The following is a 23,706-nucleotide window of genomic DNA, read 5'->3' on the forward strand; positions in this document are numbered from 1 at the left end:
CATTTTCTAAGGAATTCAATAAATTGCTAGCACTTACAAATTCTACTTCGTCTCCAATATCCACCCAAACAACTTCACCAGTTGTAAACATTGTTACTTTTCAATTTTCTGGTAAACCTTCAAACCTTTGCTATTCTGTTTCTTCATCTTTACAAGATGTATCCTCATGGATTCTCGATACATGTGCAACAGATTATATGATCTGTTCACCACTATTATATTCCTCTCCACCTAAATCAATCAATACTTATATTAATTTGCCAAATGGGAACTCTGTTCCTGCCTCACATATTGGCAATATTTGTCTCTTAAACACACTATTTTTGAATGATGTGTTATGTGTTCCTAGTTTCTCATTCAATTTACTATCTGTTTCTAAACTAACAAAGCAATCTAATATTTGTGCTTCTTTCTTGGACTCCTATTGCCTTTTACAGGACCAATTAACAAAAAAGATGATTGGGATTGCATTTGAGAAACATGGGTTATACCACCCATCTCAAGCTACTTCAAAAGCTGCTACTTGCAACCAACCCAAGTTTCATTCTTCCTCCTTGGCTTTAGCTATTACTAAAATCAATTAGATACTTGGCATTACATATTAGGTCATGTTTCTAACTCAAGATTACCTTTTCTTAGACAGCTAGAGTCATCTATATCTTTCAATTCTACAAATGTTTATGATGTATGTCATTTAGAAAAGCAAAAAAGGATTTCATTTCCTGTATCTCAAACCAGTTCAAATAAAAAGTTTGACTTGATCCATTATGATATATGGGTTCCCTTCAATGTTGTTTCCTATTTTGATTTCAAATACTTCCTTACTATAGTTGATGACTATACATGGTGTACTTGGGTATACATGCTCAAGATGAAATCCGAAGTTCCTTCTATCCTTAAAATTTTTTGCACAATGGTAGGAACTCAATTTAGTGTTCCTATCAAAACAATAAGGTCAGATAATGACCCTGAATTCCTTTTGACTCAATTTTATAATGACAATGGCATTATACATCAAAGAAGTTGTGTGGAAACTCCACAACAAAATGGAGTTGTGGAAAGGAAACATCAACATTTATTAAACACTGCCAAGGCCTTAATGTTTCAAGCAAACTTGCTTTTAGTTTTTTGGAGTGACTGTGCGTTAACTGCAGCATGCATTATAAACAGAATTCCTACTCCTCTTCTCAACAACAAAACACCATTCGAAATGCTATTTGAAAAACCACCTAATCTTTCTCACTTCAAAGTGTTTGGCTATCTTTGTTTTGCATCAACACTCACTAATCATAGACATAAATTTGACCCAAGAGCTACTAAATGTCTATTCTTGGGTTACCCTTCTGACATAAAAGGCTACAAATTAATGGACCTTAATACAAATAAGGTATTCATCTCAAGAAATGTAGTCTTTCTTGAAAATGTCTTTCCTTTCAAGGCTTTTCCATCCAATCCTGAAACACATACCTTCTTATTTCCTCCAACGAATTCTAATTCATATTTCTATTTTCATTCTTCTGATATTTTTTCTGATAAACATTCACCATCAAACCAACACCTTGTCTTAGATCAGAATCTCATAAACGATCAACCACCTTTGAACAATGACCATGTTCCAAATATTGCCTCACCACAACTTAAAAAATCTTCAAGAATTAAACGAATGCCAAATTACTTGCAGGATTATTATTATGGTACTGCTTAACAGGTTCCATATGCAACTCACTTATCTGCTATTGTTGATTGCTCTCCTAATAAAGGTATTTCATATCCCATATCTGATTTTCTTTCTGCAAATCGATTGTCTACTTCTCATAAAGCTTTTTTAGTTTTCCTTTCAGCTTTCACTAAACCCAAAAGTTACAAATTGGCTGCTAAAATTCCTAAATGGCAAGCTGCAGTGCAAAATGAAATAAATGCCTCGGAGTTAAATAAGACTTGGGAACTTGTTACTCTTCCTCCTAATAAACAGACCATGGGTCGTAAGTGGGTATTTCGAATCAAGTATAAGGCAGATGGAACTATAGAAAGACACAAAGCTAGATTAGTAGCTAAAGGCTACACTCAACAAGAAGGATTGGATTTCCTTGCCACTTTTTCTCCGGTAGCAAAGATTACTTCCATTCGGTTACTGCTTGTTGTAGCTGCTATTAAAAATTGGCATCTTCACCAATTGGATGTCAATAATGCATTTTTTGCATGGTGACTTACATGAAGAAGTTTATATGCAGTTGCCCCTTGGTTTGGTTGTCAAAGGAGAAAATAAAGTTTGTAAACTTTTGAAAAGTCTATATGCTTTGAAACAAGCATATAGGCAATGGTTTGCTAAACTATCCACCACATTGCTTGCTTATAGTTTTACTCAAGGTAGCTCCGATTGTTCTTTGTTTATCAAGAAATTTGAATCATCCTTCAAAGCTTTATTAGTCTACGTAGATGACATTCTTTTAGCTAGTGATAGCTTGCTTGAAATACAATTGCTTAAAACTTTTTTACATGATAAGTTTACAATTAAAGATCTAGGGAACTCAAATATTTTCTCGGTTTGGAGGTAGCAAGATCTAAAACTGGTATATCAATTTGTCAATGGAAGTTTGTTCTATATACACTTGAACAAGCTGGAGTTCATGGTGCAAGACCTGTAGCTTTTCCAATGGATTCGAATTTAAAGCTCACTGCTTCAGATTTTGATTTGTATGAAGATCCTTCGGCCTATAGAAGATTAGTTGGGAGGTTGTTATATTTAACATTAACTCGTCCCGATCTTACTTATTCAGTCCAAGTTCTCAGTTAGTTTTTAGCCAAACCAGCTGTTAGTCATTACCAAGCAGCCATTCGAGTTCTTTGGTATCTAAAAGCAACCCCTGGCCAAGGCTTATTCTTTCTAATTTCATCAAATTTGCAACTCAAGGCTTTCTCAGACCGTGGTTGGGTGTATAGACACTCGAAGGAGTGTAACTGAATTTGTCATCTTCTTGGGTGATTCATTAATTTCTAGGAAGAGTAAAAAGCAAACTACTGTCAATAGATCTTTTGCCGAGGCAGAATATAAGGTCCTTGCTTCAACAACTTGTGAAATTCAATGGCTCCTTTATGCATTACAGGACCTCAACATCAACCATCAGCGACCAACTTTGGTTTACACAGACAATAAATCAGCCTTGTCTATTGCAACCAATCCAGTCCAACTCAAGAGAACAAAGCACATACAAATAGACCGTCATCTTCTTAGAGAAAAGCTGCAACACCACATCATCAAACTCTTCCATGTTCCTTCACGATTACAATTGACAAATATTTTCACAAATCCTCGTGACTCTCTTCCATTTCATCATAATCTCCGCAAGATGAACATTCTCAATATCCATGTTCATCTTGAGGGGGGCTGTTGGAATATTGCCTCACACATTGAACAAATGAAGTTAAAATCTAAGGCTACACATGTTAAATTGGAAGAGGAGAAGATAAGTTAGTTATTATAGTTATAGTTAGTTATCATAGTTAGTTAAACTTTCTTGTCTTGTATAAATATAGTCAAGTACTTTATAATTTTTCAATTGAGATGTGTTTTTCTCAAATCATATGTAATTTGACAAGATGCATAGATTTGGAATTGAATTAGAATTAAAAATGCATGAATTTGTATTAAAATTTTATAAAATTCTAAATTGCATAATTTGACTAAAAGTAAAATGAAAATGGAATTTAAATTTGTTGTTTGAATCAACTAAAGTATAAGATATGAACTTAGACATGCAATTTAATTTCAAATCGACATATAACAATGTATGCATAATTTTTCTCACAATTAAAAAAAATGCTGAAATTTATAAATAGATAAAATATTCATGAAAAAAACATAATAAAAAATTAAAGACATTTATTTGGGGAAGAAATTTTTCATTTTTCATAAAATAACACGACCGCAAATTTTCACATTCCAATCCAATATATATATAATACTGCAAATTATAAATTGTAAAAAAAATTTTAATTTAACATTAACCGACATGATAAAGAACTAAAAATATTAATGAATAATTAAGAATCCAACATTAATCAATTAAAGTAGTTGGACAACTCACTAAAAAAAAAAGGGGGGGTTTCAAGTAGCAATAATTAAGAATCCAACATTAATCAATTAAAGTACTTGGACAACTCACTAAAAAGAAAAAAAACGAGTTTCAAGCAGCAATCAACACCGCTTGTATGAATAACCGTTTGTAGCCTAAAAACCACCACCTTAGCTCCGCAGCTAATAGCCTAATACCCTTTAGCAATGGTTTTCTCAAAAGAGCAATAGCTAATAATACCCTTCAGCAGTAATTTTTAAAACCGATATAGTAGTTCATTCGTCGCAGCAGACTATAAGTATAGAAGAAGATTTAAAAATAAGTTTTGAGAAATTTAACAAGAGAAATTGCTGCTGAAAGTCTTAAGATCACAAATAAAAATGCCTCACCTTAAAACACAGATAGGCACACGCGCGTGCACACACACACACACACACACACACGCGCACATCTTGAAATCACACAACCACTACAAACCAACCACAATATGCAATAATCGTATGTCATAAAAATATAACTAAATAAAAAAAATAGATTTTATTGAATTCAAATTATATTATATAGTACAAAATTGAATATAAATAACATTGCTCTACACCAAATACTTCAGACATGAGAAGCTCGATGACATCCTCAAATATCTAATAGGCAAACTCCAACTGATGCATGAACAATTCTCACAATGGTGTCGCTCCTTTCTTTCTTCAGTCAGCATAAACTCAGCCCTGTATTGCAAGTCCCAACCTCCCACAACTATGTCCCATCTTATTGTTACCCACGTCTACTTTCCCAAATTCTAAATGAACAAAGACATTACTTGCAGAATTCTACACACAGATGAGATAAAACATGGGATTTTACTAATAGTTTGTGAAAGACAACTGGAAAGGGACAATGTAAACAATGATATTGCTTTATATATATATATATATATACAACATACACACACACACACATACATACACACACTCAAAGCATTCGAAACAATAAGTTCAACATGAGATTTATCTGATAAGTCAGGGGCAATAGAAATTCTACAACTTAGAATCTCCATAATTACACACACACACACACACACACATTTGCAAGAACAGGTACTCTGCCAAGCTTCATCATCGTAGGCTTTTATAAAGATTCATAAGAATACTACAGCAAGAGCACTAATATATTCAATTTTAATTAACACAACGAGAATACTGAAATTCAATCTCTCAAAAAGGTTTCATGATCACAACCATATTCGCATCATCATCTTTTGCTTATAGAATTTGAAGGCCCTTGAAAAAAGAATTCGAGTATAGATGATCTGAAGAATCTCTATGTTAAGATAAATGGTTGGTTAGGTTGAACTGTTGAAACATTATAATATGAACATAAGCTCGAGGATTTACAAACGTCCCCTTACATGAGCTGTCAATTATACAAAGAAAAAGTCATAATAATAATAATTAGAAGGTATTAAAACAAATGAAAAACTGCTAATTCATATGTATTTCTGTTTCCATGTCATTTCAAGTAATAATAGCTAGGAAAAATAGTCATGAAATTAGTTTATAGACACTCCATGACAAACAACAAATATAAAATTTGGCAGATCTAATATGTTCAAAGGTATATCTGAAAAATGAATAGAGGGAAACCTTTGCTTGATATTTTGAAGTTCTTTTTTTCTTGTAGCATTTCTATTACCAAATATTCATGGCAATAAGCCAGTAATATATTCCTTAAGCATCCTAACTAACACGTTCCAAATGAAGTATACAAACTACAAAGGCAGGCCATGAAATTCTTGTTTAACAAAATGATAAAACAATAGTATATCAACTGTGTTTAAAAAAGAGATAGTTTTATGTATTCCAAATCAAGCATGCAAAGAGCATAGGATGCATATTTCAAAAATTAATAAAATATAGTATTTCAAACACTTCTAGCATTAAAATACAATTATCTATGTAATTACCTTTTCTACAACAATTTCATTCGTTTTTATCATATATAAACTTTCTTTCCTCTTCCTTATCACTTGTGCTCATGTATCCTATTCAGTCTCACTACTATACTCATGATCTGTATACAAATAATATATGGAGAAAATTTGTTTTTTCAGTACCAAACCAACTAAGATAATGTATTTCACTAAATAAATGTCCTAAATATTTCAACCATCATAAATTAAGAAAATTCAATACTTAACAATCCAATTAACTGAAATAATTTGAGGCAATACAGACTCACAATTTCAACCATGAGAATGGGATTCCCATAAAACCTACCCACTGTGAGGATGGAAATAAAATTTTCCATATTTTGTGGGACTCTTTTTATTGTAATACTGGCTTTTAAATATGATATTGTAACTTAAGAACTTCATTATAGACATTGAACTTCATTATAGACATTAAAAAAATGTGTGTGTGTGTGTGTGTGTATACATACAGAATCTCAAATACTTTTTCCAATAAAACATCATGGGAATAAACAATATCCCACTCCCCTATTTGTAGGATCAAAAATATCAATGATGACAACATCTATGACTAAGATAAGCAATTTTGTTCATATTAATAAAGAAATGATTATTTTGAGAGAAGCTGTTATTGATGAAGAGAAGGCTCCTCTTCTTTGGTTACAATTTTCTATTCAACAGTGGAAGAGCATCAATAACTTGTCACACATGCAGAACAATGAGTAGTTTTAACTTACGAGGAAGTCAAGGAAAAGATACATAAGAAGAAATATAAAGATATTGTACCTAAAGTGCTTAGGCATTAAAAAAATGTGTGTTCACACACAGTCTACACATAGAATCTCTTATACCTCACAAAAATATTACAACAAATAAATAATATCCTACTTCCTAATATGCATGATCCAAAATATCAATGAAAACAATAACTGAAGAAGATATGACATTCTTTCATATTGACGAATAAAAGATTCTCTCAAGAAAAGCTTAAATCGAGAGCAGACTGCTTTTGTTGATGTTGTGTAAATGGCAAAAATAGAAATGGAGAGAATCATTCAAAGATGGGTAAGAATAGTTTAGAGATGGAGATATATTAACACAAACATTTCATTCTTTATCCATCAAAATAGGGGGAAAAAGAACTACAGTAATTGAATTCTGATGTGTATTATAAGTCGACAACTGAAATAACCAAAGCTAATATTTTTCTATAGGCAACAATTCAAGCTACCATGGGAGCTAGATTGATGAGCAAATCAAAGAACAATCAGGAAAACCAAAAAGAAAAACCAAGAACAACAATTAGAAATAGGGCTTAGAGAATTCAGGATATCAGACTTACAGTTCACCTACTATAACCGTTGTGTGAACTCCAAATAGGAACACCAGCATGAAATCTTTAAACCTAGAGAGGGGGTTTGTTGAAAATTATGATGCAATTGCAGAAATGAACACTGGTAGGAAAATTCTCAACAAACAAACAGGCAGTAACAGCCCCATTAGCTGATGGAAGAGCTCTTGCAAATCTATCCCTCTACAGCAGAACTTGTTCAAACTTTTACTTACTTGATTTGGAGGAATTTCCTTAACTTTGCTCATCCATTGGATCGTAACATATTTATTTGTAAGGACTCTTTTTTTTCCTACAAGCTCCTTGCTTGCAAGGAGCTTTGATGAATAAAGCATCCTTTACCTCTTTTAAAAAAAAAAGCAGCAAATCTCTGCTTGTTCCAGTTTTAACAGTCACCATTCCTACCAATAAAACCAAGTAACACGAACCTTTCTCCAACGACCCAAATATACATATCAACACCAGCTAGTACTGTAGTAACCCGACCCAAATAAATAAATAAATAAAGAGATATTTTGGAGAAGATATTTTGAAATATTTATATATAAATATCTTGGAGGAGATATTTATTTAGATTACTTAAATGCTAAGTTAGGTTTTATTCTATAAACTCTCTCATTCTCTCTCTCCTGGATTTCATGCCATCCGTTGCCGGAATCCACGATTCGTCGTTACCAAGTGGGTCAGGAGGAAAATCTCTACGTTTATTGTGGAACTGATCTTCATTTGTGGAATTTCGGGATTTTTGCTAAAATCGAGGTAAGGGTTTAAATTCGATTTCGGCTCGGTAGATCGGTAGTATAGGAAATTATAATGAAGTATTGTTCTTCGGTTTTTAGGTTTTGAGGACCCCAAGTCGTTGTTTTCGATCGGTTCGTTCGTGTTTCGGTTTCAGGTTTAAGGTAAGAGAAAATTGATTACAACAGTTATTTCATAAAACTAAACCGCTAAAAAGATAATTTACATTCATATGATTGATTTGACTGCTATTTTACTAAATTTTACGGTTTTGTTAAAAATACGGATTTTGGCGTATGGTCTCCAAATGTTTCAAAACTTCTTTATTTGTATTATTATGTATGTAGAAGATGTCTAAATCCCTTACTTTTATTTAAATGGTGTTTATTGTATTATATACTATATAGCGGATTTTTGTTAAATTAGTGTGACATGTGGATGAAAATGAACTTGTGAACATTTGATATTATTGATATGGGTTATGGGAACGGAGTTCCAAATTGTTATACTGGAAAATATTGAAAACAGGTACCGGTTATATACCGTGCTAATCATGCAAAAAGGGTAAACCGAGAGGGTGTGTGCCGGTTTATACCAGATATGGATATATGAGTTTGTGAAAATACTGAAATTGCACAGGTTATCATGTTTTGTTATAAATTGTATATATGATAAGTGAAACCACAGTTTGCGACTATTGGGATTGAAAGATACTACCACCTAAGGGATTGAAAGATGCTACCGACTAAAGAGTTGAAAATACTACCTAACTGGAGTTGAAATACTTCAGGGTAAAGGGGTTTTTAGTACAGATACCAAAAGGCTCGAATTCCGTTGCCAGTGAGTACAGTGCAACCACACACACTAAGCGGTGTGGGTACAGAGATGATCGGCTTGCAGGAGTTTGTAATCACTGGTGAATAATGGACCAAAGGAGGCAGTCGGGCAGTCGGACTATATATGAGATACATGACAGTGCCTGCACTAACAGGGCATTGTTAGAGATATCAGTGCACAACCCGTGCCACGGAGTAAAATAGGCATTATTTGTGATATCAAACTGTAGGTTGTTCTATATTCATATACATTATTTAAAAGCTGATATGGAAAAACGGTATTATTTATATTGATATATGTGTTGTGCTTCAATATTGAAAACCTTTGTTTTATATATATGGATATATGTTTTAAATTGAAATACTCACATGTAGTCACACACTGATTGTAATACTTTCTTCCTTACTGAGAAGTGTCTCACCCCGTTATACAACCTCTATTTTCAGGTCCTTCAGGACGTCAGTCCTAGTTGCTAGAGCGACTGGGAGGGTGGTTTTTGGTTTAGTTGTGTAAGTATTTGGTTATGTAATAAACTTAGTTAGAAGCATCTTTTTTGAGGTTGTAAACATTTATTTATGTATTAAGTTGGATGTTTGAGAATTTAAAAATACAATTGGTAGACTAGTATATACCTAATATAAATCCCGATGGATATTTATGTTTTTCCGCGACATTTATATCTCAGTTTTGTATGATTTACACCCATATGTCCCTGTTTAGGGCGGGTTGTTCATGTATGTCTATCAGGTACAGGTTATTATGTATGTAGGTTGGCAACCTAGGTCCGTTTAAAGGGTCGGATCGTTACAGTTGGTATCAGAGCCCTTAACCAGTCGAAAGTATGATTTAAATCATGCTGCCTGGTTAGGGATATGTTCAAAATTAAGAATTTTCTAGTTCTGTAGTCTACAATATACCAAAGTATAGGACATGGATAAGACCTCGAGTTTTGTTTTGTATGCCTGGAGACTGAATTCCCTTGGCAGACTTCTATGTTTTTCTGGATCATTCGAAGGGTTCAGAAAATCACAGCAATCTATTGATTATGTTGTTTCTAAGCAGAATGACAGGATTTGAGTTATAATGATGATGTTAAATTAATGGAGTACGTCAATATTGAAAATATGATTTTAGGGGACTGAGTCTATAGTAAAATAGTATTAGCCGATATTTAGGCTTTTACCCTTCTAATGGATTTTCATTTTTGCCTTTCAGGATGGAATACAAGGACATTACTGCCAACATAGGAGGCAGTAGTAGTGAGGGTGCTGGCCATAAGGCTGGCAGTGACTCTACGAGTGTATTACGGGATTTCGCACAGCAGCTTATGGCTGAGGTGGTGCGAACAAATAGGGGGCAGGACCGTCTCACATCTAAGATGGGATGCTCCATTGATCAGTTCACCAGGTTGAAGCCTTCGGTGTTCCTAGGAAGTACAGATCCAGTTCATGCTGAGAATTGAATACAGGAGATCGAAAAAATCCTGGATGTTTTGAACTACACGGAGAAGCAGAAAGTAACATTTGCAACGTTCAAGTTGTCAGGGGAGGCAGAGAGATGGTGAGTGTCGGTTAAGAAGATGGAGGAACATCGACCGATACCAGTAGCGATGACGTGGTCCCGTTTCATAGATCTATTCTTTGAACGGTACTTTCCGGCCACGGTCAGAAACGCGAAGATGGAGGAATTTATGAACCTGTCTCAGGAGTCGTTGTCAGTGCAGCAGTACACTGCCAAATTCTAGGAGCTATACCGATTTGCTCCATTCATGATACCGAATGAAGCGAGGAAGGCCTGGAAGTTTCAGAGGAGTTTGAGGAAGAAGATCCGTAGACAAACAGCGATCTTGCAGTTGCAAGACTTTGCTACATTGGTTGACAAAGCCACTGTGGCAAAGGAGAGCCTGTTGGAGGACGTGGAGGTTCAGGTCCCGAGGAAGAGGCCAGTGCCTCCTAGTTCTTTGTATGGGGCGAGGCAGGGTAACTGGAATAGGAATAGTGGTGGGTCGTTTCAGAACACCACAGCTTCCCATGGTTGCTCTCTTTGTGGTAGGAAGCACCCTGGTCAGTGTTGGCTGACTACGAGGGCTTGTATGCGGTGTGGTAGGTAGGGACATAAGGCGAGAGATTGTCACCTGCTAAGAAATAGTGGAACCTCGCAACAGTCATACATAGGAAATACTCAGGCGCGGCGTGGTGGTCAGCAAGGGGGTACAGCCCAGGCTAGAGTGTATTCTCTGACACTTGGCGACGCAGAGAATGCTGACATCAGTCACAGGTATCATTTACATGTTTTCTCATAAAACTGTCGTATTATTTGATTTTGAGGCAACGCATTCTTTTATTTCCCGAGAATTTGTTAAACTGTGTGGATTAGAGGTTCAACTGTTAGATAATGAACTGGTAGTGGCTACACCGTCAGGATCAGTAGTCGGGTGTAGCAAGCTAGTCTATGACTTTCCGGTTGAAATTCAAGGAAGGGTACTACCAGTTGACCTTGTGGCGTTTGATATGTATGGTTTTGATATCATCATAGGGATGGATTGGCTATCCGCCAGTTATGCCAGTATCGATTGCCGCAGGAGGGAGGTGATATTTAGACCGCCAGGGCAGCAGGAATTTAAGTTCCTAGGATCATGTGTGCGTTCTGCACCACGGATCTTTTCAGCTTTGCAAGCTAGGAGGTTACTCCTGGAGGGTTGCCAAGGGTATCTGGCGTTTGTGAAAGACGTGTCGACTGAAGAACGTAAGCTGGAGACGATTGCAGTAGTGCGCTACTTCCCAGACGTGTTCCCAGAGGACTTGTCAAGATTACCTCCGAATCGTGAAGTAGAATTCGCTATAGAGTTAGCTACAGATATGGCGCCAATTTCGAAAGCTCCGTATCGCATGGCTCCAGCTAAATTAAGAGAGTTGAAAGAACAACTACAAGAACTACTAGACAAGGGGTACATTCGACCTAGAGTTTCTCCCTGGGGAGCACCGGTGTTATTTGGGAAGAAGAAGGATGGGTCGACGAAAATGTGCATCGATTACAGAAAACTTAACAAGGTAACGATAAAAAATAAATATCCACTACCTAGGATTAATGATCTGTTTGACCAGCTTCAAGGCACACAGATCTTCTCCAAAATTGATCTACGATCTGGGTATCACCAGCTAAAGGTGAAAGCGGAGGACATTTCGAAGACAGCATTTCAAACCCGGTATGGCCATTACGAATTTATGGTTATGCCTTTTGGTTTGATTAAATGCTCCTGCAGCATTTATGGATCTGATGAATAGGGTCTTTCACGAATAGTTAGACCAGTTCGTCGTGGTATTTATAGATGACATCCTAGTGTATTCTAGGAGCGCTGCGGAGCATGAAGTTCATTTGAGATTGGTATTGCAAATGCTTAGGGATAAGAGGTTGTATGCTAAACTAAAGAAGTGCGAGTTCTGGATGGAACAGATTCCATTTCTACGGCACGTCGTGTCCAAAGAAGGTGTATCAGTGGACCCAAGTAAGATTGAGGTTGTAGTGGACTGGGTAAGACCGAAGAATGTTCAGGAGATTAGAAGTTTTCTGAGTCTTACAGGTTACTACCGATATTTTGTAGAAGGGTCCTCTAGTTAGCAGGTCCTTTGACGCGACTCACGAGGAAGAACGTGAGGTATGATTGGACTGACGAGTGCGAGCTAAGTTTCCAGGAGCTGAAACGGCAACTGGTTACTGCTCCAGTCCTGACTATTCCATCTGGGGATGGCGGATTTGTTATCTACAGTGACACCTCTAAAAAGGATCTTGGCTGTGTTCTATACAGCAGGGCAGAGTAATTGCTTATGCTTCTCGTCAACTTAAAGAGTATGAGAAGAACTACCCGACACACATGATATGGAATTAGCAACGGTGGTGTTTGCATTAAAAATCTGCAGGCATTACTTGTATGGTGAAAGGTGCGAGATTTTTACCAATCATAAAATTCTGAAGTACTTCTTCACCGAAAAAGAACTAAACATGAGACAATGTAGGTGGCTTGAGTTGATAAAAGACTATGACTGCACTATTAGCTATCACCCAGGAAAGGCTAACGTGATAGCTATTGCTCTGAGTCGGAAGTCTGTTGATGCGTCAGTCTCAGCAGTGGAGTTTCAACATCAAATCTGTATGGACCTGGAAAGGTTGTGTTTGGAAGTGGTGGAAGGAAATCATAAGGCTGTTCTTGCCAGCTTGGTGGTGCAGCCGACCTTACAGGAGAGGATTCGTGCGGCGCAAAAGGAGGATCCGGAATTAGTTGAGCTTATGGAAGGAGTTCAGAGTGGGTTGAAGCTGGATTTCAGTATCTCTGGTGATGGGATATTGAGATTTCGCCACAGGGTTTGTGTATTGAAAAATTCCGTAATTAAACGGGTCATTCTTGAAGAGGCACACCGTTCGCTCTACAGCGTACATCCTAGTAGTACGAAGATGTACCGAAATTTGAGGGAGTCCTTTTGGTGGTCCAACATGAAAATAGAGATCGCCCGTTTTGTAAAGCAGTGTCTGACTTGTCAGCGGGTCAAAGCAGAGCACTAGAGGCCAACAGTACCACTTCAGCCACTTGCGATCCCCAAGTGGAAGTGGGAGAACATTTCGATGAATTTTGTGACGAGATTATCTACGGCGGTGCATGAGCAGAATGCTATATGAGTTGTGATAGATCGGCTGACGAAGACTGCACATTTCATTCCAATCAGAGTCGGTCATTCTCTGAATAGGCTGATAGAGTTATACGTGTAGGAGATTGTACGACTCCACGGTGTTCCTGTTTCTATAGTTTCAGATCGAGATCTGCATTTTACGTCTCAATTCTGGAAGAGTCTACAGGATGCCTTAGGATCACAACTGACGTTCAGTACATCTTTCCACCCGCAGACGGATGGACAGTCTGAGAGGACTATTAAGACGTTAGAGGATATGTTGCGGGCTTGTGTACTGGACTTTGGTGATAATTGGATACAGTATCTACCGCTTGTCAAGTTTGCATATAACAACAATTACCAGGCTAGCATTGAGATGACACCTTATGAGGCATTGTATGGTCGCCGGTGTCGATCTCCGTTATTCTGGGATCAGGTTGGAGAGCGGCAGATACTGGGTCCGGAACAGGTTCAGCAGGCCTCTGCAAAAGTTGAGTTGATCAGGAGAGAATTAAGGCAGCTCAGAGTCAGCAAAAGAGTTATGCTGATACTCGTCGACAGGATCTGGAATTTGAGGTAGGAGATATGGTGTTTCTAAGGATTGCTCCGATGAAAGGGGTGATGAGGTTCGGAAAAAAAGGGGGAAGCTAAGTCCTTGATATATCGGGCCTTTTGAAATCCTGGAAAGGATATGTTCGGTTGCTTATCGAGTGGCTTTACCTCCAACACTTTCTAGAGTCCACGACGTGTTTCACGTCTTGGTGCTGAGGAAGTACATGTCGAATCCTTCGCACGTGCTGAGTTACGAACCTCTAGAGATCAGTGATACTTTATCATATGAGGAGGTACCAATATTGATATTAGATCGAAAAATTCAGCAGTTGCGGACTAGGGAAATCTCGCTAGTGAATGTATTATGGCGTAACCATGCAGTGGAGGAAGTTTCATGGGAGTTAAGAATAAGAGATACGCTAGAAGTACCCACAGTTATTTTCTGATGGTACATAGTTATGTATAGCAATATAGGTAGTATGGTCTTCAAGACTATCTCATATATAGTCCGACTGCCTCCCCTGGTCCATTATTCACCAGTGACTACAAACTCCTGCAAGCCAACCATCTCTGTACCCACACCGCTTAGCGTGTGTGGTTGCAATGTACTCACTGACAACGGAATCCGAGCCTTTTGTTATCGGGACTGTAAACCCATTTACCCTGAAGTATTTTAACCCCAGTTCGATAGTATCTTTCAACTCCTTAGTCAGTAGTATCTTTCAACCCCTTAGGTAGTAGTATCTTTCAACTCCAATAGTCGCAAGTTGTGGTTCCACTTATCATATATACAATTTATAACAAAACATGATAACCTGTGCAATTTCAGTATTTTCACAAACTCATATATCCATATCTGGTATAAACCGGCACACACCCTCTCGGTTTACCCTTTTTTGCATAATTAGCACAATATATAATCGGCACCTATTTTTCAACATTTTCCAGTATAACAATTTGAAACTCCATTCCTATAATCCATATCAATAATATCAAATGTGCAAATGTTTATTTTCATCTACATGTAACACTAATTTAAACAAAAATCCGTTATATAGTATATAATACAATAAACACCATTTAAATAAAAATAAGGGATTCGGGCATCTCCTACATACATAATAATAAAAATAAAAAAGTTTTGAAACATTTGGAGACCATACGCCAAAACCCGTATTTTTACCAAAACCGTAAAATCACGAAACCCGGCATTTCAACCCAGTGAAATTTAGTAAAATAGCAGTCAAATCAATCATATGAATGTAAACTATCTTTTTAGCGGTTTAGTTTTACGAAATAATTGTTGTAATCAATTTTCCCTTATCTTAAACCTGAAACCGAAACATGAATGAACCGATCGAAAACAACGACTCGGGGTCCTCAAAACCTAAAAACTGAAGAACAATACTTCAATATAATTTCCTATACTACCGATCTACCAAACCGAAACTGAATTCAGACCCTTACCTCGATTTTAAGGAAAATCCCGAAATTCCACAAACAAAGATCCGTTCCACAATAAATGTAGAGATTCTCCTCCTGACCCACATGGTAATAACAGATCGTGGATTCCGGTAACGGATGGCGCGAAATCCTAGAGAGCAAGAGAGAATGAGAGAGTTTATAAAATAAAACCTAACTTAACCTTTAAGTAATCTAAATAAATATCTCCTCCAAGAAATTTATATATAAATATCTCAAAATATCTCCTTTGAAAATATCTTCTCCAAAATCTCTCTTTATTTATTTATTTATTTATTTATTTATTATTTTTATTTTCAAGTCGGGTTACTATAGGAGACACTACCTCCTTCCTCAGGAGTTTGTCTTGTACTCAGACCACCAGGCCGTTAGGTATTTACATACTCAGAAGAAGAAGCTAGGGTATAGACATACGAAATGGGACGAGCACATACAGTAGTAAACCTTTGTACTCAAACACCGATTGACAACAAGGCTGCTGATGCTTTGAGCCGAGTTGTAGCCACCATACAAACTCTTCAGGTGAAAGTTGTTGGCTTTGATAGCATCAAGCAACAATACTCTCACCTGTTTTTACCGAATGGTGTGAAATACCACCAGACAGTCCTGCTTCGAGCCGAAGGGTGTGATGATACCAGATTGTATTGTTTGGGTTGTGAAAATACTGGAACTGTTTTGATTGTGTTGACTATTGATCCATGCATGTTAGTGTATCATGATAACACTCAAATGTCACACACCAATATAACCTGTGTTCTTCCTTACTGAGAGGTGTCTCACCCCTGCTATACGTACATTTTTACAGGTCCTTCGAGTAACCGAAACTAACTTCCTGGTGTAGGGAGCGTAGTGGGCGGTGTACTGCGGTTAGCGCTGGGATAAGTGCTAGGACTGTATTTTGGTGGGTTGCCATTTTGGGATGTAATTGGGCACCCATTTGTACGTTTTTGATAAAACTATGTTCTGCTCTTGTATAAACTCTGGTATGGTACTGCATATGCATATATATAGAATGACTTTTCCGCTACATATATGATTGTATTTGGATGTGTATAGGGTGCCTGGGAACCCGACGGGGTTAGACCCTCATCCATTATACTGTATTTTTGGATGTTCTTATTGGATAAAGGGACAGGTTAGATTACATTTTCACCCTTGGGTCCCATTATGGGGTTTGGGGCGTGACACATCACACTTCCGGCTAGATGTTGGCTCTGATACCATCTTGTAACACCCCAACTTGGGTCTGCCAGGGAGCACTGCGTCTCTCCTCTTCTACCTGGACCAGACAACAGGGGGGCAGGCCTTATCGGACTAATAACTAGCCCCACAGATCAACACATGTCCTTTTCAATGTGTTTTGTCCTCACTCACATACTTCCTGAGAAAACTTGTCAGGAGGTCACTCATCCCAATATTACTCCAAGTCAAGCACACTTAACCGTGGAATTCTTATAGGAAAGCTCCCGAAAAGAAAGGTGTACCTTGTTGATATGAGTAATAACATCTAATCTTTTTAAGTCTTTCATCCATAGGGTATCACAATAATGGTCTACCTGTTTCTATATCATGTATTGGGGCTATATGTTTGTGTTTTTTAGAATCAATATCAGCCCAATGTCCACCTCAACAGATTTTCAAAAAACAAAGGTAACAAAGAAGAATTATGTCAATTTATGAGGGCTAAATGGAAAAGGGAAAATTTTGTCAAATTTTTAAATTTTGCATAGTTACTTAACAGTACGTTGATGAAGGAAGTGTATGTATGATATCAAAGGTCAAGGGAGGCACTTGTGATCCCTCTTTCTGCTTGTATGTACTAATATTCTCTTTGATGATTGATCTTATAAACTGAATCATCATAACATTGAAATATTGATACCTTTTAACACATCAACTTCCTTTGATCTTAATATCTAAGAAAGAGGACAAATGTATAAATACTATTGCCACTCAAAAATCAGAAGATTCAGATTTTTTACCCTTCTAATTACATTAGATCAGTACTATGAGATTTTAACTGATAAAAGGCATCCACTTACTCCACGGTATTGCGCGCTCTCGCTCTCCCTCTCCAATTAGTGTCTACCATCCATGAATATTAAGAATGTCATCATCATCCGCATTGGGAACTTGCTCTCCCCGCAAAACAAACCAAAAAAAAAAGCTGCTATTCAGAAAATATAAGACACAAAATGTAAGATTATATATAACCTTTGTTACATTTGCAAAGAAAAAATCTGCTCCCTTGAGATCAACATCAGAAAGATCAGACCAATAGTCATGGATAAACATTAAAAAATCAGAAAGACCTCCTACAGGCTGTTTTGTGCAGCCAGATTGGCCTAAGAATTCTACCTATGGACTGCCAATCCCAGTTGCAAGGTAGGGTAGTATACTTCCATCAAGATGCACTTGTGTGAAAAAACCCTTTTTTGGTAAGGTGAAATATGAGATGGTGCCAATGCATCAGTATGTCGAAGCTATTTGTTTGTCAAATCTCCCCATGGGTGTTTCTAGGACCCATACAGACTTTCATAATGCGATGTTGTCACAGAACCACAGACAGTAGATTAATAACTCAATTAAAACATTATAATTACATTTGTGTCCGGGAAAATGTCCTTGGAATAGGGTGAAATAAATGAGAACATTAAAAAATTGTATCAAGACGCAGTCACTATTGCAAAAATTTGCATTATTCAATACAACATGGATCAAGATAGAATAGACACACATCTAATTCCTTATCTTTTTCATGTATCAATCAGTAAACCTTTTTGCATTGTCATTTAGTTTACGATGATAACATATCCTTATAATATGACCATCTGTTCCTAAGAATAAACATTCAATGAACCAAATGTAAACTTTAAGCAAGGTTCTGAAACTAAGTTCAAGTCCCCCACTTATAAGAGTCCCATTTTGCTACTTAAGTAGTTAATGGCTTCCTGCGTGATTCTTTTTCCCTGTAACAATTGTTACTCAGTAACTGCAGAATTTGTCTAGACTTGAGGGATTGTTTGCTAAAATTTTCAAGTGTCAAGTTGCTATTCATATGTTAATGTTCCATTTTTCTACAACGAACATTGAAGGAATTGCCTCCCAGTAGCAAGTGCTGCATGTTGTTACCACAAAACTAGCTTGGACTCTACCAAAAAGCAATACTACATTAATAAATAAAGCTTCATTATCATAAAAGTGTACATATAAAATGCTGTAGTTACGGCATGGTAAAATAAAAGGCATAAGCCAGTGTTATAGCAGCAAATATGTTCAAAGTGAGCCAAAAATTCAAATATGAACATTTTTCTGCATTGGGCTCAATGTAGAATTCAAAGAGCAAACATGACATGAGGCACTAAAAAATTAAGACTTCCAATTTTAATATAATGATTCTACTTTTACAAACAAAATGTTTTAATTCAAGATGGAATGCACTGCAAAATCGGCATCAGAAAAGCTTGCATCAAGCAACTTTGCACCCTTAAAATTTGCTCACCGCAATATTGACTGAAAGAAAGAACACGGATTTCAAAAGAGTCCCAAATCAGACAAATGCCAACAATGCACACTACAGGTAGTTCTAGTAAATATTCTAATGAATATAAGAAGAGCATACTCCCATAAATCATACCATTTTGAAATCTTGCTGGTTCAACCTCTTCCCTCTAGAATCCTTCCCCTCGTCAAGTCGGCACCGTACGGACCTCCTCCGTTCTCACATTCTCAAATCAATCAACACCAACATTGGATTGAAAATTAAACCCTTCGATTAGCATTCATTCCAAAAATATACAATTCCCTTCCTACACAATCTGAAAATCAACGCAAATTTTCATTTCAAAAGCAAGAAAATTATTCCAACAAAAAGCCCTAACCAGACGATTCCACTGGACTGGTTCACTGTATCTTAAATGCGAGGGCGCGGTCGACGAAGAAAACAGAGTGAGAAAAAGCAACGAGCAAGCTTGCCTTGGCAATGGAATCTCCGAGGGAGAAGACGAGAATGTGAGGGGGTCCGAACTGCTTCAGGCCCTGTCGAGCATCGACTTGTGGGCTAAGATGCGCATCGCCCCAACGTGTATGACTAACCCTAGAAATTGAGAAGGAGAAGACTGAAGAGGATGGGATTGGGGAGGAGCACCTGAGGCGCACGATAGCATGCGGTAAGTCAATGGCGGGCAGAGGAGGAGGTTGGACCAGGGGGAGGATGCAGCCGCCACCAGCAGCCGCAGGCGGTCCGCATGCCTCCGCCGCTGCCACAGCCAGCCTTGGCATTCGATCCCCTGTCGGGACTCGCCCGTCTAAGGGACGCGTATTCCCCTCATGCGCACGTTATCCCAGGTTCCTCTCTCTCTCTCTCTTTAACCTTACACGTGCGAGGCTGACGCTGACGCTGACAGTACAACTCTTACGCATTAAGAAATGCCAAGACCTGTCTGGGTGCTCCGCATTCCAATTAGCGCTCTTTCCCTCTATTCTACAGTCCAAGACATTGCCGTAGACCTTACCAATCAAATTGGGCCACGTAATCAAACCAGCATAAATCAAAGGAACTCGGCTGTTCCTACGTAAACGTTGTCGCACAGGAGATTAGCTTCTTTTAGTCTATCGCTCAAAGCACATGCCGACCGCCAGCGAGGAGGGGGACGAGCAATAATAAACTCATATTTTAAATAAATAAATAAATGAAGGCCCTGCAAAGTGCAAAGCAAACCCCGCCGACCGGAAAATGGGTACATACTAAATTAATCATACTATGCCTATATATAATATATTGTACCCCACCTGGATTCCTATCGTACGCCAGCGGGGTGCTACGGCCGCTAACGTACACCCACACCCTGAGATTTACAGCGAGTGGAGTGCCTGAGGAAGAAGAAGACGAGCGAGACTGCCTGAAGCAGCAGAAACAAGTTAATCAATCTGTATCATATATCTACGTGTGCAGGGAGAGAGAGAGATAGAAAGAGAGGTAGAAAAGCTGAAGTTTCTTCTTCCGTATGTCTACTTTTCTTAATTTTGAGCATAATAGGAAGTACTGATGATGAGAAGCTTCTAGGAGTACTAGTGGATGGTGCATGTATGTGGGGTACGGTTGGATTCAATTCAATGGAATTCGTGGTAAACGAAAAGCGCCTGTGAGCTAATTTTGATTGTATATGTGTTCGATGAAATTTGGAAGCGGTTTGGTATTAGATCTCTTCGCCATCACCATGTTCTCTATAAATTTCCACAAGTACTGAGTTTTGTGTTGTTTCTCTTCTGTGGGGCTGTGATAGATCTGATCCCTTGTTCCATAGGACCAACGATTAGCGCTAAGATGGATTGACGACGGCAACCGCCCAAAAAAAAACACACACACACACACATATCGATGTCTGCAGATCAATCACAGAAGGCTGACTTGCATTAATCTGTTCTTTCTTATTTTCTTTTGGCCTTTTTATTTATTCCCCGGATCTCAACGGTAGAATCGAAGAGATGGCGAACCCCTGGTGGGCTGGAGATTTGGCAATGAGAGGGGTTAACGTTGACCAAATGTCGTCGGCTCCGTCACTCCACCTCGGCAATCCAGACGTCGACAACCACCCCCTGATTTTGAACCGGCTTGGACCGCCTGTCAGGTGTGAGCAGGATTTCATGGACAACCGTAACTCTAATGCTCCGGCCACAACCGAAGATCACGACAACGATAACCACGGTCCCGACTACGAAGACCAAGGCGCTGCCGCTGGCGGCGGCGGAGCACTCGAAATCGCCGAACCCAGCGGAGGAAGTGGTCGGCGCCCCCGTGGTCGGCCGCCGGGCTCCAAAAACAGGCCCAAACCCCCCATTATCATCACTAAGGAAGACCCAACCGCCCTCCGGAGCCTCGTGTTGGAGATCGGCAATGGCACGGACGTCGCCGAGAGCATCGCGACATTTGCGCGGCGCCGCCAGCGTGGGGTTTCGGTCCTCGGCGGTAGCGGAACGGTCACCGATGTCACCCTCCGGCGGGGGTCTGCGCCGGGGGAGTTGATGCCGCTTCATGGGAGGTACGAGATATTGTCGATGTCTGGGGCGTTCCTGCCGGCGCCGTCGCCTCCGCGGGCGTCAACGATGACGGTGTTGATGGCAGGGTTGGATGGGCAGTTGGTGGGAGGAGTAGTGGCGGGCGCGATTGTGGCGTCGGGGCCGGTTATGGTGATTGCGGCTACGTTTACGAACACAATGTACGAAAGGTTGCCACTAGAGGACGAGGCGCTGGCGATTGTGGCAGGAAGTGGCGGCGGCGGCGGCAGAGGCGAGGGAATTGAAGGGGAGCAAACGGCATCGTCGAGAGTGATTGAGAATGGTAATGTTTCGGGTAGAAATGATGAGCAGCAGGGAGTAGGAGCTAACGGTGGGGGTTCAATGGGAATGGTTTACAATTTGGTGCACAATGGTAGTCATCAGGTACCACATGAAGTATTTTGGGCATCTCCTCCTCCACCGCGTCCCCCTCCCTCTTTCTAATAATCGCAGCCCACCTTATCTTTATCATATCAGAACTAAAAATTGAGGTACAACTCTAGGAGGGAATGAAATCTGAGAGGAGGAGGAGGAGGAGGAGGAGAAGTAGAAGAAGAAGAAGAAGAAGAAGAAGAAGAGGAAGAGGAAGAGGAAGAGGAAGAAGGTACTGATAGGTAGCTAGTTTTGGTTATACACAAATATGGGACTGACCCTGTTTAAAATATGTGAACTACCACTTGTAAGCATATATATTTATAGCAAGCAAACTACGACTTCCATCTTTTGTTTAATCATTTTATCTTCTGGTGAATTAATGATCTCCGTGAAATTAATTTTTCCATCTTGTTAATTAGGCTAAAAGAATCCACCCTGGCCTGGACTATATAACCTGATCAATCATGACTTTCTTTGCTGAATATATGACAAGCTAGCGAGCGTGGTTGAACTTGATCTTTATTTATTGTATTATGTTATTATTCTCATTATTATTATTATAATTATATCACTTTCTGAGTAAAATTTGTTGAGTGTTTATGTTAGTTCTGTTGATGGAGACGAAGAGGGTATTGAAGTTGCAGGAAGTGTTTATATATATATCATAGGAGGATGTATTGGCTTGGATGAACTCATGTACTTGATGCATGATAAGCACAACGAAAGGTATGTTTTATACATACAGCCCAGATGCATGCTTCCTCTTTTATTTTGATGAACTATTTATAGAGTATTGGCTCCTTGCTTTACTAAGTGTGTATGTGTGTTAATATACATGGTGCAATGAATGAAGTGAGCATTTTTTCCTCCAAGAAGACTCGCTGTAGGAAAGAAAAGACAGCTGAATGCCTTATTTGAATTTTAATTCATCCATAGGTGACTATTAATGTTACAAAAATAGATCACTTCAGTCCAAGTACATAAATTAACTAGCTGTGGTTATTATGTACTGCCCTTTTCTGTTTCTTTTATTTTCCTTGTTAGTTCTGTTGATCGATAGAGGCGAAGAAGGTGATCCCATATTATATATATATATATATACATGTCAAGAAATATTGAAGCTGCTGGGATTGTTTATAAATATATATATATGGGAGGGGGATGTATTGGATTGGATGAACTCATGTATTTGATGCATGATAAGCACAACGAAAGGTATGTTTTATATATACTGCCCGGATGCATGCTTCCTCTCTTATTTTGATGAATTATTTATAGAGTATTGGCTCCTTGCTTTACTAAGTGTGTATGTGTGTTAATATGCATGGTGCAATGAATGAAGTAGAAAACTAGCTGTAGGAAAGAAAAGACAGCTGAATGCCTTATTTGAATTTTAATTCATCCATATGTGACTCAATGTTACAAAAATAGTTCACTTCAGTCCAAGTACATAAATTAACTAGTTGTGGTTATTATGTGTGGTTATTATGTACTGCTCTTTTCCTAGTCCAGCCGGATTGGCTCAAGTGGTAAGGGCAACTTGTGACTTTGGTGATAAGGGTCAATTCCCATTTGAGAGTTTATCTTGGTAAATTGCCAGAGGTGCATCAATGG

General features: G+C 38.4%; 2 protein-coding genes and 1 long non-coding RNA gene across 3 annotated transcripts; 1 reads left to right on the forward strand and 2 right to left on the reverse strand.

Annotated features, from left to right (window-relative positions):
- Positions 1-4,586: 4,586 nt before the first annotated feature.
- LOC131165848 (uncharacterized) lies at positions 4,587-17,803 on the reverse strand. The gene is made up of 2 exons (XR_009139662.1): positions 17,703-17,803; positions 4,587-4,900 (listed from the first exon to the last, which is right to left on the reverse strand). It is a non-coding gene; the product is annotated as an uncharacterized LOC131165848 (long non-coding RNA).
- Positions 17,804-19,410: 1,607 nt separating this feature from the next.
- On the reverse strand, positions 19,411-20,041 carry LOC131165847 (uncharacterized). The gene is made up of 2 exons (XM_058123968.1): positions 19,636-20,041; positions 19,411-19,478 (listed from the first exon to the last, which is right to left on the reverse strand). Exons 1-2 carry the CDS (start codon positions 19,939-19,941, stop codon positions 19,470-19,472), a joined length of 315 nt encoding a protein of 104 aa, XP_057979951.1. The 5' UTR covers positions 19,942-20,041; the 3' UTR covers positions 19,411-19,469.
- LOC131165846 (AT-hook motif nuclear-localized protein 15-like) lies at positions 19,417-22,448 on the forward strand. The gene has a single exon (XM_058123967.1). The coding sequence runs from the start codon at positions 21,148-21,150 to the stop codon at positions 22,159-22,161; it is 1,014 nt and encodes a 337-aa protein (XP_057979950.1). The 5' UTR covers positions 19,417-21,147; the 3' UTR covers positions 22,162-22,448.
- The last annotated feature ends 1,258 nt before the right edge of the window (positions 22,449-23,706 follow it).

This window comes from Malania oleifera, chromosome 10 (genome assembly GCF_029873635.1).
Source record: "Malania oleifera isolate guangnan ecotype guangnan chromosome 10, ASM2987363v1, whole genome shotgun sequence".
In the NCBI taxonomy this organism is placed as follows: domain Eukaryota; kingdom Viridiplantae; phylum Streptophyta; class Magnoliopsida; order Santalales; family Ximeniaceae; genus Malania; species Malania oleifera.

Coding starts and splice junctions, on each gene's coding strand:
- LOC131165847 (XM_058123968.1), bottom strand. CDS start 19,941: ATGCCAAGGCTGGCTGTGGCAGCGGCGGAGGCATGCGGACCGCCTGCG.
- LOC131165846 (XM_058123967.1), top strand. CDS start 21,148: ATGGCGAACCCCTGGTGGGCTGGAGATTTGGCAATGAGAGGGGTTAAC.